Source organism: Alosa sapidissima, chromosome 7, assembly GCF_018492685.1.
Source record: "Alosa sapidissima isolate fAloSap1 chromosome 7, fAloSap1.pri, whole genome shotgun sequence".
Lineage (NCBI taxonomy): Eukaryota > Metazoa > Chordata > Actinopteri > Clupeiformes > Clupeidae > Alosa > Alosa sapidissima.
This window is the reverse complement of record NC_055963.1, coordinates 10,658,386-10,676,104: the sequence shown is the minus strand read 5'-3', so window position 1 is coordinate 10,676,104 and position 17,719 is coordinate 10,658,386. Positions and strand designations below refer to the sequence as shown.

Here is a 17,719-nt window from a genome sequence, read left to right as displayed (position 1 = left end):
AGCATGGGGAAAAAAGCGATTTGAATGATATTCAGCCCAGAGGACTAACAATGTTGAAATCACTTAATTCAGTCTACTCTAAAGACCATAATTGTTGAAATCGCTTGAGATCTAAATATTGCAGGCTAAACATTTCACAAACCACCAGTGCTTTTAGCATGCAGAGTCATGTCTCTAAAACTGTCACTGGCTTGGAGGATTGTGATGTGTATGTGTGTGTACTATATTGGGGGATTGTTTGGGGTTCTCATTTGCTTCTGTCCACAGCCCGTTCGAGGTAAAAGTGGGCATGGAGGCTGGACCACAGATGGTACGCGCCTGGGGTCCTGGACTGGAAGCCGGCGTTGTGGGCAAATCTGCGGACTTTGTAGTGGAGGCAGTTGGAGACGATGTTGGCACACTTGGTGAGCGAATCCATTTCCATCCTTTTTGGTTGCAAATTGAATACAGTATTTTGCTTTTCAAAACATTCACAGTGCCTTCCAGTGGTCACTAGTATCAGTTGCTACTGTATCATCATATTGGATTCGTTCTTTGGGTGAGTATCCCAACTTTTTGAAACTTGTAACTAAGCTATGACCTCCATCTGCCTCACAGGCTTCTCTGTGGAGGGCCCATCTCCTGCCAAGATCGAGTGCGACGATAAAGGTGACGGCTCTTGCGATGTGCGCTACTGGCCCACAGAACCTGGCGAGTACGCCGTGCACGTTCTCTGCCAGAGCGAGGACATTCAGCACAGCCCGTTCATGGCTGAGATCATACCGGCTCCTGGAAAGGACTTCTTCCCAGACAAGGTACAAGCCAGAGCAGCTTTCTCATACGGACATGCAGACACAAGCACACTAAAGAATGTCAGTGGCCGTATTGATGTTATTGCAACAAAATGGCTGCTTAGTTACCATTCTGAAGTAGTTCTGAATTCATACCAGCTACTTATTTGAAATTATTGTATGTGCTCTTACCTCAGTCATGTGTAGGCCTATGTTATAGTATACACACACATACATAGCTCTGCTGTGAAATAGAATGCCTAAGCTATTAAAGTACTTGTTGAAGATCAGCATAAAACAGAAAAGTAAGGCCCTTATTTTGAAGTTTTGCTGTTTTAAACTTGTAAATCACTACAATTGTGCAAATATGAGAAGAGATGAGATATGTTACTTAACTGATATGATTAGATAGATAGATAGATAGATAGATAGATAGATAGATAGATAGATAGATAGATAGATAGATAGATCGATAGATAGATAGATAGATAGATAGATAGATAGATACTTTATTGATCCTCAGGGGAACATTTTTTGTGTACTGCTACCAAGTTTGTACCTGTTTACAGCATTGCAACATCATAAATTCTGCCCATGATTTGCTCAGACACATTTATGATTAATGGTTTAGGAACCAAGATGATTTGATGTGTCTCTCCTCTTTCACAACTTTTTAGGTGAAAGCCTACGGCCCTGGTCTTCAAGCCAGTGGGTTGGCTGTGGGCAAGCCGGCAGAGTTCACCGTGGATGCCAAGCAAGCTGGCAAAGCTCCACTGAAGATCCAGGCCCAGGTGTGTGTGTGTGTGTGCGTGTGTGTGTGTCTGTGTGTGTCTGTGTGTGTTTGGCAGCAAAGTTCATAGCCATTCTTTGAGGCACCTTATTCAGTCATAAAAATGATTTCTTAGTCTTTCAATCCATATTGCAATAACATTTAGTAGACACCAGCATTGTTTCACGGAATCACAATTATTCCTTTATCTGACATTATGTTATGTGGAATAGGATGGTAAAACTAGAACATTTCTGCTGTGACATTTATATGCTGGCACTGTGCATTAATGGGATCCTCCTTGTTCAGGATCGGGATGGAAATCCAGTGGACGTGCAAGTCAAGGACAATGGCAACGGCACCTACACCTGCACCTACACACCCCGCAAGCCAATCAAACACACCGTCATGGTGTCCTGGGGAGGTGTCAACATTCCCGAGAGCCCATTCAGGGTTAGTACACACACACACACACACACACACACACACACACACACACACACACACACACACACACAGAGCACCTGGCTGTCTGTTTGCAGTTGTGGCTTAGTACTACCACTCACTGATGACAGATTTATAATGATGTGGATAATGCTGATGACAGCAACAATGGCAAAGATAAAAATAATAGCAAGGCATAATATGACATAGCCCAGGAGTGTTGTTATAATATGTTTGTGTTATGTAAATACAATACATTTATTCTCTCCTAACTTACTATTACATGTTGTCCCTGAGCTTTAAGATTAATAAATGTAAATGTACATTTTTGATGTGCTGCAGATGAACATTGGAGCTGGATGCCACCCCAACAAAGTCAAGGTGTCCGGCCCTGGCATTGCAAAGACTGGTCTGAAAGCGTTCGAGCCGACCTACTTCACCGTGGACTGTGCTGAAGCTGGCCAAGGTGGGCGCCTACTGATAAACACCTCTGAGCACATCTGTGGATACTGTTTTTAGAATTGATTTAGATTAAGTGTTAGTTAGTATAATTTGTATTTTAGTATATTTAGTATATTCTTTATCTTCTACTGTCCTTATTGCTTAGTGTGTTTTTATATTATATACTTTTAATTACTTTTTCTGCTGTTAGTGAATGTGTGTGTGTTGTCTGTATGCTACTGAGACCTTGAATTTCCCCTGGGGATCAATAAAGTATCTATCTATCTGTCTATCTATCTATCTATCTGTCTATCTGTCTATCTATCTATCTATCCATCTATCTATCTGTTGCACTCTCACCATGTATATTTTGCTCTACAGGCATCAGTAGCTACTCTGTTAATCATAAGCAATGGGCTCTGTCTACAGGTGACATCAGCATTGGTATCAAGTGTGCCCCAGGCGTGGTCGGGCCGGCGGAGGCCGATATTGAGTTTGACATCATCCGTAATGACAACGACACGTTCACTGTTAAATACACACCGCCTGGCGCCGGCAGCTACACCATCATGGTGCTGTTTGCTGATCAGGTGAGCCTGGGGATAGGGAACATGGCTGTAACTCTGTCTGTGTGTGTGTGTATGTTTTAGAAGAATGCTTAGTGTAAAAATGCTTTTACTTGTGATGTGTATGTACTGTATATAGGAGTGTGTATTTTTATGTATGTTACATGCATTTTAGTGCAGTGCAGTTCTTATTGTTTAATTGTTTGTTTGTTTGTTTGTTTGTTTGTTTGTTTGTGTTTAGGCCATTCCAATGACCCCCATCAGAATTAAGGTGGATCCTGCCCATGACGCCAGCAAGGTCAAGGCCGAAGGACCAGGACTTAGCCGTAGTGGTAAGGAGTTTGCGATGCAACCTCCTATCATGTCTAAAATCCTTCTCATTTTGTTGTACAGTTTTAAGATAAGTCAGGATTTTTTTGTAGTGGTTGTAGTAATGTTCCCAGGAAGATGAGTAAGGGGGTTTACAAACATCTTATTTAGATAATACTGCGGCTCTTTGCTTATCTTTTAACAGGTTTGGTGTTACTTTTCTGTTGTAGAAGATTGCGCTCATCACCTTAAAGCCACTCATGGTTGTTCTTTATTTCCACAGGTGTTGAACTGAATAAGCCCACGCACTTCACTGTGAACACCAAGGCAGCAGGCAAAGCCAAGCTGAACGCTCAGTTCACCGGTCCCAGCAAGGGAGAGGCCGTGCGTGACTTTGAGATCATCAACAACCATGATAACACCCACACTGTCAAATACACCCCCATACAACAGGTGCGGACTTTCAATCAGTTACCTAATACCATGTAGAGCAGGGTTGCCATGACGCATGCTCAAGGGTGCCATGGAATGGTCCAAGGCTTGATCATTTAGTGACATTTTTTTAAAAGAAATTAGCCATAATATCAAAAATACAGTTGTGATAAGAGGGACAGACATTTTATGCACTTTAGTTGAAGGCCTATTCCTGATATTTCTGTCCATATTCTGTTCACTATTTTTTCACTATTAAATGAGTTGAATTAAAGAAAGTGGTTAATTTGAATAAAGCAAAAATTATATAAACCTCACCTTCTCATAGCAATGCTTATAATAAAAGCAGTTATGGCCTATCCAACATATCACAAGGTTGAGGATAAAAAGTAAAAACATAGGGGTGGATGTAGAGATATGTTTAGGGGTGCCGTGAGCCAGAAAACTTTGGGTACCACTGATGTAGAGGTAGGCACAACATACAGAAATTAAAATATGCTTGCAGAAAGAAATGTATCTGCTTTAAAACTGAATGCTTCTGCATCAGAGATGTTCATTTTGGACATATGGGATGTGTTGTTTGTTTGACACTCTTGAGTCTGTGCTGCAGTGAATTAATGACTGTTCTTTTCTAGGGCCAAATGGGAGTGAATGTCACCTATGGAGGAGACTCTATTCCCAAGAGTCCCTTCTCTGTTGCTGTCGCTCCCTCTCTGGACCTTAGCAAGATCAAGGTGTCTGGCCTGGGAGACAGTACGTTTATTTTATTCATCTCTGATCATCATCTTTTTCATCATCTTTTGTCTGAATGAACTGTCATTTTGTATGCTCCTTTTAACTATTATCCTAAAGGTTTAAACGTGTGTTGTGTTTGACTTTTGTGTTTGGCTTTTTTTTTATTTTTGTTTGTCTCTCTCTCTTGCAGAGATGCCCGTCGGGAAAGACCAAGACATCACTGTCAAGTCGAAGGGTGCTGGCGGCCAGGGTAAGGTGGCGGCCAAAGTGACCGGTCCCTCCGGCAAGGCTGTTCCATGCAAGGTGGAGCCGGGCCTGAGTCCCGAGACCAGCCAGGTGCGCTTCATCCCCAGAGACAAGGGTCCCTATGAGGTGGAGCTCACCTACGACGGAGCTCCCATCCCCGGCAGCCCCTTCGCAGTGGAGGCCGTGCCACCCACAGATGCATCAAAGGTGAGAGGGGATTATCCCGTCCTGTCAGGATATACAGGCAGCAGTATATGCGCTATGAGCAGTGTCTATATCTACAGTATGTCTTATGCAACAGTTAGGTCTGGTTGAACTATTTATACATCTGAATGGATGTGAGGCAATCCAGAGTGGGGGCTATCCCAGGGTGTCCCCACTTGGTCTCTTTACTGCTGGTTATCTACTGTATGGCTGAACCACAGCTGTGGGTACAGTATACCCTTACCAACCCCACTTTCATGTGCCATATTGCTTGAATATAATATATCTGCTTGAATATAATATATTTATTTTGTGAGACTGAGCGACACACTCTTGGCTGACTATCATCTGTCCCTCAGGTCCGTTGCTCCGGTCCCGGCCTGGAGAGAGCCAAGGTTGGCGAGACCGGCCAGTTCGTGGTGGACTGCACCAACGCTGGCCCGGCTGAGCTGACCATCGAGATCATCTCTGATAACGGCACTGAGGCTGAGGTGCACATCCAGGACAATGGCGACGGCACCTATACCATCACCTACATTCCTCTGTACCCTGGAGCCTACACCCTCACCATCCGCTACGGTGGCCAGGATGTGCCAAACTTCCCTGCCAAGCTCAATGTGGAGCCAGCCGTGGATTCCAGTGGTGTCAAGGTGTTTGGCCCTGGTGTGGAAGGCAAAGGTATTGTAAACCATAACCTGGGTTTGACTGAAATGTCCCGAGAGATACTCAGAACGCATGTTACTTTTTAAACAGACACTGCTTAAGTTTTTCCTGTGATGTCAATCAAAGAATGGATTCTTCTGCTACTAGATTCTGACAAAGGATCTCTGTAATCGTCAGATGTAGTAACCATTGTGCTGCTTCTTGCCCCAAAGGTGTGTTCCGCGAGGCCACTACGGACTTCACTGTGGATGCCCGTGCTCTGACTAAGTCTGGTGGCAATCACATCAAGACCTGCATCAACAACCCCTCTGGCCAGCAGACTGATGCTCTGATCCGGGACCTGGGTGACGGCACCTACCAAGTAGAGTACACTCCTTATGAAGAAGGTGAGACTACGCACTGTAACGTCCCTTGGTTGTAACTTTATTATAGTTGTTTGTAATAGTGCTATACAGCAGTGGTTCTTAAACTTTTTGTCTGGAGACCCCCTCAAAAAACATGAGTCAAGTCTCGCAACCCCCTTCTCTACAGGTGAATGGTAAATAGGGGTCTATCAATAGATGGCCTTGAGTGTCTGTTCATCTTTTTAAGACATTATCAGACATTGCATGTACATACAAAACCTACAACTTGGTCAGGATGGTGCACAGTACATCATCAAGATGTGTATGGACCTAGGGTTAGAGCTATTCCTTCCTAGCTGTGGATAGATAGATAGATAGATAGATAGATAGATAGATAGATACTTTATTGATCCCCAAGGGGAAATTCAAGGTCTCAGTAGCATACAGACATCACACACAACATGCACTTACAACAGAAAAAGTAATATAAGTATATAAATATAAGAAAAAACTTAAATATATAAAGATAAAAAAACCTGAAGGGCCATTACCACATTGTGTCCAGATTGGAAGTCCATCTTTTTTGCTGTCAAAGTAAACGGGTTGACCTTGTCTTGTTCATCTGTCCCCTAGGCCCACACAGTGTGGAGGTTTCCTATGATGATGCCCCGGTGCCCAAGAGTCCATTCCGTGTGCCCGTCACGGAGGGTTGCGACCCTGCCCGCGTGCGCGTTCATGGACCTGGGTTGAAGAGTGGTATCACCAACAAGCCCAACAAGTTCACCGTGGAGACCCGGTAAGTGGACTTGTCCAACTTGATGTGTGATGGTTATGTATGTGTATTCCTCTCTTCAGATACAGTACTTGATTGTTTATGGTATTGTTTATTGTCTTTGGCATAGGGTTTCCCCTTAAATTATTTACTTTAAAGTATTTGAATTATTTTAATATGTAAATATACTTACCCCTTAAATGACCCAATAATATAGTTTAGTAGATTGAGCAGTAGACTGACTGATGTGTGTGATGTCTTCATAGTGGTGCTGGCACAGGAGGTTTGGGCCTGGCAGTGGAGGGACCCTCCGAGGCTAAGATGTCCTGCGTGGATAACAAAGATGGCAGCTGCTCCGTGGAATACGTTCCTTATGAGCCAGGCACCTACAACTTGAACATCACATATGGAGGCCAGCCAATCACAGGTCGGTATCTGCATCACATGGTAAATCAGAACTTCAGCTGATGTTGCCCCATGTCAGACGTCTATGTCAGTGACTATATAATGTAGAGATACCCACTGTCAGTCTTTGCTGCTTAACAGATTTACAATTAGTGCACAGTTGATGACTCTTGTCCATTGACAATGGCTGACTATTAACATGCCATGCACCTTCTCTGTCTGTGTTTGCTCCTGCAGGAAGTCCCTTCTCTGTACCTGTCCATGACACCGTTGACGCCACTAAGGTCAAATGCCAAGGTCAGGGAATTGGAAACAATGTGCGTGCCAACATCCCACAAGTCTTCACTGTTGATGCCAGCAAGGCTGGTGTTGCTCCTGTCCAGGTCCGAGTCCAGGGCCCCAAAGGTTAGTACGTTATGATGATGATGATGATGATGATGATGATTATTATCATTACATTATTAAGGTGTTACATTTAGTGTATTACACTTAAATATGTTATACTGATATGTTAGTTATCCATACAAACTGTGTCATAATGGATGCTGCAATTGGCAGTTGTTTGGAAAAGAAATGTGTCCTCCATCGTTACCTGTTCCATACACATGGGAATCTTTTGTTTGGATATTTGGATTGTCATGCATTATATGAAGAGCGATATCTGATTGGCTTGTGTGCCTCCAGGCGTGGTTGAGCCAGTGGAGGTGGTTGATAACGGCGATCAGACCCACTCTGTGAACTATGTGCCAACCAGAGAGGGCCCATACTCCATCAATGTGCTCTATGGGGACGAAGAGGTCCCACGCAGGTGAGGGTGCATTCACACATTATCATCAGCCCATCCACACACACTACCAGCCCATCCACACACACTACCAGCCCATCCACACACATTATCATCAGCCCATCCACACACACTACCAGTTTATCCACAGACATTATCATTAGCCCATCCACACACACTACCAGTTTATCCACACACATTATCATCAGCCCATCCACACACACTACCAGTTTATCCACACACATTATCAGCCCATCCACACACACTACCAGTTTATCCACACACTACCAGCCCATCCACACACATTATCATCAGCCCATACACACACACTACCAGCCCATCCACACACACTACCAGTTTATCCACACACATTATCATCAGCCCATCCACACACACTACCAGCCCATCCACACACACTACCAGCCCATCCACACACACTACCAGTTTATCCACACACATTATCATCAGCCCATCCACACACACTACCAGTTTATCCACACACATTATCATCAGCCCATCCACACACACTACCAGTTTATCCACAGACATTATCATTAGCCCATCCACACACACTACCAGTTTATCCACACACATTATCATCAGCCCATCCACACACACTACCAGTTTATCCACACACATTATCAGCCCATCCACACACACTACCAGTTTATCCACACACTACCAGCCCATCCACACACATTATCATCAGCCCATACACACACACTACCAGCCCATACACACACACTACCAGCCCATCCACACACACTACCAGTTTATCCACACACATTATCATCAGCCCATCCACACACACTACCAGCCCATCCACACACACTACCAGCCCATCCACACACACTACCAGTTTATCCACACACATTATCATCAGCCCATCCACACACACTACCAGTTTATCCACAGACATTATCATTAGCCCATCCACACACACTACCAGTTTATCCACACACATTATCATCAGCCCATCCACACACACTACCAGTTTATCCACACACATTATCAGCCCATCCACACACACTACCAGTTTATCCACACACTACCAGCCCATCCACACACATTATCATCAGCCCATACACACACACTACCAGCCCATCCACACACATTATCATCAGCCCATACACACACACTACCAGCCCATCCACACACACTACCAGCCCATCCACACACACTACCAGTTTATCCACACACATTATCATCAGCCCATCCACACACACTACCAGCCCATCCACACACACTACCAGCCCATCCACACACACTACCAGCCCATCCACACACACTACCAGTTTATCCACACACATTATCATCAGCCCATCCACACACATTATCATCAGCCCATCCACACACACTACCAGTTTATCCACACACACTACCAGCCCATCCACACACATTATCATCAGCCCATCCACACACACTACCAGTTTATCCACACACATTATCATCAGCCCATCCACACACACTACCAGTTTATCCACACACACTACCAGCCCATCCACACACATTATCATCAGCCCATCCACACACACTACCAGTTTATCCACACACATTATCATCAGCCCATCCACACACACTACCAGTTTATCCACATATACTACCAGCCCATCCACACATACTACCAGTTTATCCACACACATTATCATCAGCCCATCCACACACACTACCAGTTTATCCACACACACTACCAGCCCATCCACACACATTATCATCAGCCCATCCACACACACTACCAGTTTATCCACACACATTATCATCAGCCCATCCACACACACTACCAGTTTATCCACATATACTACCAGCCCATCCACACATACTACCAGTTTATCCACACACATTATCATCAGCCCATCCACACACACTACCAGTTTATCCACAGACATTATCATTAGCCCATCCACACACACTACCAGTTTATCCACACACATTATCATCAGCCCATCCACACACACTACCAGTTTATCCACACACATTATCAGCCCATCCACACACACTACCAGTTTATCCACACACTACCAGCCCATCCACACACATTATCATCAGCCCATCCACACACACTACCAGCCCATCCACACACACTACCAGCCCATCCACACACACTACCAGTTTATCCACACACATTATCATCAGCCCATCCACACACACTACCAGCCCATCCACACACACTACCAGCCCATCCACACACACTACCAGTTTATCCACATACACTACCAGCCCATCCACACATACTACCAGTTTATCCACACACATTATCATCAGCCCATCCACACACACTACCAGTTTATCCACACACACTACCAGCCCATCCACACACATTATCATCAGCCCATCCACACACACTACCAGTTTATCCACACACATTATCATCAGCCCATCCACACACACTACCAGTTTATCCACACACACTACCAGCCCATCCACACACATTATCATCAGCCCATCCACACACACTACCAGTTTATCCACACACATTATCATCAGCCCATCCACACACACTACCAGTTTATCCACATATACTACCAGCCCATCCACACATACTACCAGTTTATCCACACACATTATCATCAGCCCATCCACACACACTACCAGTTTATCCACACACACTACCAGCCCATCCACACACATTATCATCAGCCCATCCACACACACTACCAGCCCATCCACACACATTATCATCAGCCCATCCACACACACTACCAGTTTATCCACACACATTATCATCAGCCCATCCACACACACTACCAGTTTATCCACATATACTACCAGCCCATCCACACATACTACCAGTTTATCCACACACATTATCATCAGCCCATCCACACACACTACCAGTTTATCCACACACACTACCAGCCCATCCACACACATTATCATCAGCCCATCCACACACACTACCAGCCCATCCACACACATTATCATCAGCCCATCCACACATACTACCAGTTTATCCACACACATTATCATCAGCCCATCCACACACACTACCAGTTTATCCACACACACTACCAGCCCATCCACACACATTATCATCAGCCCATCCACACACACTACCAGCCCATCCACACACATTATCATCAGCCCATCCACACACACTACCAGTTTATCCACACACATTATCATCAGCCCATCCACACACACTACCAGTCAGTCAGTTGCAACTTTTTGTTTTTACTTTACTCTTTCAATTTTTCCTTATTATGGTTCTCTCTTTCTCTCCCCCTTTCTCTCTCTCTCTCTCGCTCTCTCGGACACTGTCTTTCTCTCTCTCTCCCTCTTTTTCTCTCTCTTTACGTGTCCTAGTCCCTATAAGGTGAAGGTTCTGCCCACCCATGATGCCAGTAAGGTTCGTGCCAGTGGACCTGGCCTCAACACCACTGGTGTACCTGCCAGTTTGCCAGTGGAATTCACCATCGATGCCAAGGATGCAGGAGAGGGCCTGCTTGCCGTTCAGATCACTGTGAGTGTCCCGAGGCAAAAGAAACTATTACAGTCACTCGTATCAGAGAGATTTATCTTTAATGTGTGAAGTGTTATTGAGTCACCTCAAATCAATTCATCAAGCAGAAACGTAACAGGAATCAGGCCATGAACATTTCAGCTGTAACTTTTGATTGTTTTTGACATTTTTTTTATTAAATATTAAATTCTTGTAATATGACCTAAAGGACCCAGAAGGGAAACCCAAGAAGGCCAACATCCGGGACAACCAGGATGGAACCTACCTTGTATCGTACGTTCCTGACATGACCGGCCGCTATACCATCCTCATTAAGTATGGCGGAGACGAGATCCCATATTCCCCATACCGCATACGAGCCCTTCCCACCGGAGACGCCAGCAAATGCACCGTCACAGGTAGGTTTTGCACTCTGCACTGATGCCAGATCAGTTATACACCATCCATACACTGCTAATAGTACCAACTGATAATTAGATGTGGAGGGTCCATTCTAGATTAGTCTAGGTAGAACAGGGGTGTTTGTCAGTAGATTGTTTACACAAGCCAGAGTGCAATCAGAGGGCTGTATCAGTGCCCTTCAGAAGAGAGACCGCAGAGACAGGTCTGCGACATTAGAGTATCATCTAAGTACTGTGTACTCTCTCCTCTGTTGCAAGATATATGGCAAGATACTCGCTTCTAAAAGTGAGAGGGCACAGTCATGTACTCGTCATTCTGCATGTCACAGATTGAGTACACTGTCTTTGTGTGTGTTATGTGTGCTTGTGTGTAAAAACTACGGATATATTGTGTCTGCTGCTATCTGTGTGACGCCCAATCCAACCCCCACAAGGACACACCAACTGTTGTGCGGTGCTGCTCACGTTGCCATCACATTCTCGTCTGATTTTGGTTATTCTTTTGTTCTTTTGGAGCACATTTGTTTACCTTATCACACTGATTTGTACTCTTCACTTTTTCGCTCTCTGTGCTGCTCACGTCTCTCAGTCTCAATTGGAGGTCACGGTTTGGGTAAGCGCTTTGAAAGATGTTATGTTTTGGTGTTTTTATTTCATTTTCATTTCACCTTTTTCCTTGCATGTAAAATGGCCCACTCCCTTGTATGCCGTAGAAGAGCCTGTCCTCTCCTACACTACCAATTCTCTCTCTTTTCTATGACCAAACAACATATTTTTTTACAACAAAGTTTCCCAGTTGTAATAAATTAACTTCAGCTCCAGCAACTCACTTTTAACAATGTAGAGTTCTCCCTCTCTCTCTCTCTAGCAGTAGAGCAAAGCATTGGGTATATGTTATCCCTCTTCGTGTTTGGGCCTCCCCTGCTGGAGGTATTTTAATCAAACGCATGTGGATCTATTGACGGGAGACTAATGACTAACCCTTTTCTGCTCTGCTAGGCTGGTATGGTGGAATGTGCATCGTGGGTAATTGGTTCAAACAGTAATCAAGACTGAAGACCTTTTAACTGACATCCTAGTGCCATGTGAGAAGTATCAGTGGTAGACGTAACAAGACCTGTCCTGAGAAGCTGTCAGAGAACTGGGAGAGCTGTCCAGGAGAAGGCGACACATCCAAAATTAGAAATGTTAGAGACAATGTCGGCGATATAAAACACACACACACACACACACACACACACATTCCATTTTGGTTTGGGGGAGGGTAGAAGGGAAGGATAAATCTTGGCTGTGATATGAACTTGCCTCTCCTCGGCTCTCCACTCTTTGTATGCTCCTTGGCTGAACTTACTTGGCAACACTTAACTGAGTGTAAATGCTGAAAAGCTGGATACTAAACACGTGTTTTGATTAAACATTTTAAGTAAACAGTTTAAAACACACACATGTTCTGTCCACAGGTGCTGGTGTTGGGCCCACCATCCAAATCGGAGAGCAGACCGTCATCACCGTGGATGCAAAGGCTGCTGGGAAAGGCAAGGTCACCTGCACCGTGTGCACCCCCGATGGAGCCGAGGTGGACGTCGATGTTGTGGAGAACGAAGATGGAACCTTTGACATTTTCTACACTGCCCCACAGCCCGGGAAGTACGTCATCTGCGTGCGCTTCGGTGGGGAGCACATCCCCAACAGCCCCTTCCAAGTCATGGTATGTATGAATTACACAATCACTTCTTCAAGCACAATCCTGTACGGGGAACAGTGCTCAAAACAGTGCTTGCAGATAGTGCAGGACAGGCAGCTCCCAAAACAGTGGTCACAAATATTGTGGGGCACATGCCTTCACATTTGATTTTTTTACTCAGTTTGATTGTTTTACGCGGTTGATGTAAGCTAATCAGATATGTGCATCATATGTGTTTACATCTACTATACAAACATACTTTCCTGGGCTGATCTTTGTGACAGGACTAGCTGTGTGTTTGGTACAGGCTCTTGTGAGTGTGGGAAGCCCTCTGTTAGTTTCCTACTTTAATTCAGTGCTTACTCACACATCCTGCTTATTGAGAAATCTGAGAAAAAGGACTTCCCCGGCTGCTTCCTGATGACCCAGACACTGTGTCACTGTGATTCAGAGCTGTTCTTTGTGCGTGTGTATAGTGTTGTGTGTGTGTGAGAGAGTTGTGCGTGTGTGTGTGTGTGTGTGTGTGTGTGTGTATGCGCGGGATTTCACCGTCACCTTGTTCTTTCACTGTGACCCAGGCGTTGGACGGTGCCCCCACCGAGCAGCTTATGCAGCAGACCCAGGTCCCGCAGTACGCCTACGCGCCCAACATGGGCCAACCCTGGGTACTGACCTGCCCCCATCTCCTCTCTTTCTCCCTCTCCTCTCCTCCTTCCCTCTTCTCTCTCACTCCGCCTCCTGACCTCCTCAGTGTCCTGTGTGTCTACCCCCTCCAGCAGCCTGTCTTGTGTTCTTGTGTTACATCTCGAGGGTCCCTCTTGCACTGTTCAACTCTAATCTCTGCAGGTGCAGGTGGGAGTTCGACTGTCCAGTTCTTTCCCCTTAATAACCAACTCAGACGTTTTGCGGTTGGGGGTTGGTTCAAATTAACCCAGATTAGGTCTCATTGGTGAAATGGAAGCCATTTTGATGTCGATATGAATGTGGTGGTGGCCTGCTAAGGGGGGGGGGGGGGGAGGGTTGAAACCCACATTTAACAAAATGGCTTCCAGACCAAACTGGAGACTCTGTGTTTGTCTATTTTTCCCTTTTTGTTTGGGTGCTGGTCTTTTGTTTCCTGGTTTCCAGAAGGAAGGCATCAGACCACTTCTGCTTGTCTGTTCTCAACACTCCCGTCCTGTTTGTGCTTGGCTTCGTCCCCACTCCCCTTACCACCCATAGCCAGTCTGCCTCCTTGTGTTCTTTGTGTTGTAATGCCGTTCTTCCTCACAGTGGTGGTTTTATCATTGTACGTCATCACCATCATCATCATCATCATCGTCATGATCATGATCATCACTATGGTCGCCATCATCATCATCATCATCATCTCAATTTCCCGTCCCCTTCATCTTGTTTCATTTTTGTCCCGTGTGAAAACTAAATTCCATCCTTTTCAGCCATCTTGTCTTCCCAGCTCCCTCATTTGTCTCGTCTTGTTTTGCATTGTTTAGCCTTATTTGTGAAAGTTACAGAGTACACTGTATTTTACATTCCAGTTTCATTATAGAACTGAATTTAATTCAGCATTTAACCAGAATTTTACATTACTTTTCTACTTCTGCTTAACAAAGCTCTCTGTTTATCTGTCACCATGACAAAACAATTTTCTAGAACACTATCATGAGAACTAAGAAAAACACTGAGTGGTATTTTCATCCAGACAAAAATATTAGCAGTCCTGTAGACCACAACAGTCTCAGAATAGGTTTTGTACCAGCTGCGTCTCATGGACATCTCCTGTTGTGAATAGCAGTGGTGGAAGTTGGCGTTTATCTCAGTGTTTTTCCCCCTCTTGTTGCAGGCAACCGACAGGCCCATGGGCATGAACGGTCTGGATGTGGCCGGGCTGCGACCTTTCGACTTGGTCATCCCATTCACCATCCAGAAGGGAGAAATTACAGGTCAGTAAGCTTCTCCCAACACGTCACCCATCCAAACAGGGTCTCAGTCTACAATGCCACCAGGGGATTTGACGTGTGTGTGTGTGTGTGTGTGTGTGTGTGTGTGTGTGTGTGTGTGTGTGTGTGAATCCCCCAACCTCTCCATTCTTTCAGGCGACGTGCGAATGCCATCTGGGAAAGTGGCCAAGCCTGACATCACAGATAACAAGGACGGCACTGTGACCGTGAAATATGCCCCCACTGAGGCAGGCCTGCACGAGATGGACATCAAATACGACGGAATCCACATCCCAGGTCTGGAAAAGCAACAACCATGAACAATGAAACCAGAAACAATGTGTATTAAGCATAATACAGTTCTGTAGAAACTGGAACTATCTCTACATGTTTCTATCTTTCAAACTAAGCATTTGAGTGTGCACTGCATCTTTCTCTCTGTGTGCAAACACTAACTCCTCAACATCTGTTGACACAGGAAGTCCACTTCAGTTCTATGTGGACTATGTCAACAGTGGTCACGTAACTGCTTATGGCCCTGGGCTTATCCATGGCATGGTCAACAAGCCTGCGGTCTTCACCGTCGACACCAAGGACGCTGGAGAAGGTAATAGAGATTTGCACAGCAATCATCTCCTTTTCTGCTCAGTGCAGATTTAGAATGTTTTTGTATTTTTTTTGCATTGAATCCAATTTGCAAGTAAGTGTATGTACCCTGGCATTTCATTTTCATGGTATAAATCTATGTACACCATGTACCTATCTACAGACTCCACGTTCAAAAAAGAAATAAAGAAAGAAAGTATGAGTAATACTCTTAATACAAATTAAGTACTTCCATTTCCTTTTTAATGGTGTATGGTGACTTATGGCACCAGAAATAATATCTGTTGTTCGTTGTGTTAGGTGGTCTGTCTCTGGCCATTGAGGGGCCCTCCAAGGCTGACATCAGCTGCACTGACAACCAAGATGGCACCTGCACCGTGTCCTACTTACCAGTGCTGCCAGGAGACTACAACATTCTGGTCAAATACAATGAAAAGCACATCCCCGGCAGTCCTTTCGTAGCCAAGATCACAGGTCAGTCAAGCCCTTTTACTTCGTCAGACATTTGGGAGGGTTGAGTTTGTGGTTAAGTAGGTTAGTGGTAGTTTAGGTTGGTGAAGGGGTGAAGGGTATTTAACCCTGTACAGTACACTTATTTTACTGTAAGTTGCTTTAGGTAAACGCATTTACTAAATTAATACATTTAAAGAAATGTGGGGATTGAACAGCAAAGGAAATTATTTTACTATTTTTCCTAAACCATCTCTGATATCATCACTGTGTGCCTCAATCTGTCCACCGTCTGTCTGTCCACAGGTGATGACTCCATGCGCATGTCTCACCTGAAGGTGGGCTCCGCTGCAGACATCCCCCTGGACATCGGGGAGCTGGATTTGAGCCAGCTGACCGCCTCTTTGACCACTCCCTCTGGTCGAGAGGAGCCGTGCCTGCTCAAGATGCTCCGCAATGGACACGTGGGTGAGTAGAGGGAGCCAGGCAGAGGGGTACATAAGGATCAGCGGATGACAGGGAAATAGTATCCAGTATTTCCCACAGAATTTAATTAAATTTGTGGTGGTAGTTGACGGGGGGAGTTCACAGTTTTGAACAAATATGCGCAATGTGGTTATGATGCTAATGTATTTAATCACGATTTAGCCAGTCGTCTTCTATGCCAACAACAATCCTTGCAGGATTTTTAATGTTTTCTTTAAACGTGCATGCAGGTTTGTTGAGGGACAGCGACACAAGGAGAGACTGTGCAGAGGTGCACATAGCTCTACAATGAAAGGATTTCATCCCCATTCAAGTAGTACAACATAGAAAATCATTGTGTGGTGGTCAGTGTTGATATTGTGCTGGGCCGCCACAAATAAGTCAACGTATGGGAAACACTGGGTCTCAGAAGAACATTAGAAGGAAGCCGTTATAGACACTAGATGACATTTTATTTTAGCTTTGAGCTAAAGTTGAAACATTTAATTTAATTTAATTTGATTTCAAAAATGTATTTTTTTTTTTACAGGTATCTCCTTTGTACCTAAGGAGATTGGCGAGCACCTGGTGAACATCAAGAAGAACGGACGCCACATTCCCAACAGCCCCATCGCAGTCATGATCAACCAATCAGAGATCGGAGACGCTAGCCGCGTGCGTGTGTCTGGACAGGGCTTGAGCGAGGCTCGCACATTTGAGCCAGCTGAGTTCATCATTGACACTCGCGATGCAGGTAGGGTGACACTGGAGCTCAGCATGTACTGTATACAGAGGCCTGTTCATTTTTTACATTCAGTGATCTCAGCAT

The 17,719-nt window shown here is 44.9% G+C and overlaps 1 protein-coding gene across 5 annotated transcripts in view; it reads left to right on the top strand.

Moving 5' to 3' along the window:
* Window positions 1-17,719, top strand: part of flna (filamin A, alpha (actin binding protein 280)) — a 44,786-nt gene that overhangs the window by 20,755 nt on the left and 6,312 nt on the right. For 2 of the 5 annotated variants that reach the window (XM_042096789.1, XM_042096788.1), the window contains exons 12-38: window positions 268-404; window positions 598-794; window positions 1,448-1,561; window positions 1,849-1,992; window positions 2,326-2,449; window positions 2,854-3,014; window positions 3,232-3,322; window positions 3,583-3,752; window positions 4,367-4,484; window positions 4,657-4,919; window positions 5,276-5,594; window positions 5,792-5,965; window positions 6,557-6,719; window positions 6,962-7,122; window positions 7,338-7,505; window positions 7,785-7,908; window positions 11,188-11,344; window positions 11,553-11,742; window positions 12,335-12,358; window positions 13,206-13,453; window positions 14,008-14,094; window positions 15,273-15,372; window positions 15,526-15,666; window positions 15,848-15,976; window positions 16,276-16,449; window positions 16,732-16,893; window positions 17,441-17,644. In XM_042096789.1, coding sequence (XP_041952723.1) covers window positions 268-404; window positions 598-794; window positions 1,448-1,561; window positions 1,849-1,992; window positions 2,326-2,449; window positions 2,854-3,014; window positions 3,232-3,322; window positions 3,583-3,752; window positions 4,367-4,484; window positions 4,657-4,919; window positions 5,276-5,594; window positions 5,792-5,965; window positions 6,557-6,719; window positions 6,962-7,122; window positions 7,338-7,505; window positions 7,785-7,908; window positions 11,188-11,344; window positions 11,553-11,742; window positions 12,335-12,358; window positions 13,206-13,453; window positions 14,008-14,094; window positions 15,273-15,372; window positions 15,526-15,666; window positions 15,848-15,976; window positions 16,276-16,449; window positions 16,732-16,893; window positions 17,441-17,644 — 4,244 coding nt within the window. The remainder of the gene's footprint in view (window positions 1-267; window positions 405-597; window positions 795-1,447; window positions 1,562-1,848; window positions 1,993-2,325; window positions 2,450-2,853; window positions 3,015-3,231; window positions 3,323-3,582; window positions 3,753-4,366; window positions 4,485-4,656; window positions 4,920-5,275; window positions 5,595-5,791; window positions 5,966-6,556; window positions 6,720-6,961; window positions 7,123-7,337; window positions 7,506-7,784; window positions 7,909-11,187; window positions 11,345-11,552; window positions 11,743-12,334; window positions 12,359-13,205; window positions 13,454-14,007; window positions 14,095-15,272; window positions 15,373-15,525; window positions 15,667-15,847; window positions 15,977-16,275; window positions 16,450-16,731; window positions 16,894-17,440; window positions 17,645-17,719) is intronic. The other 3 variants (XM_042096790.1, XM_042096791.1, XM_042096792.1) reach the window with 3 other exon arrangements.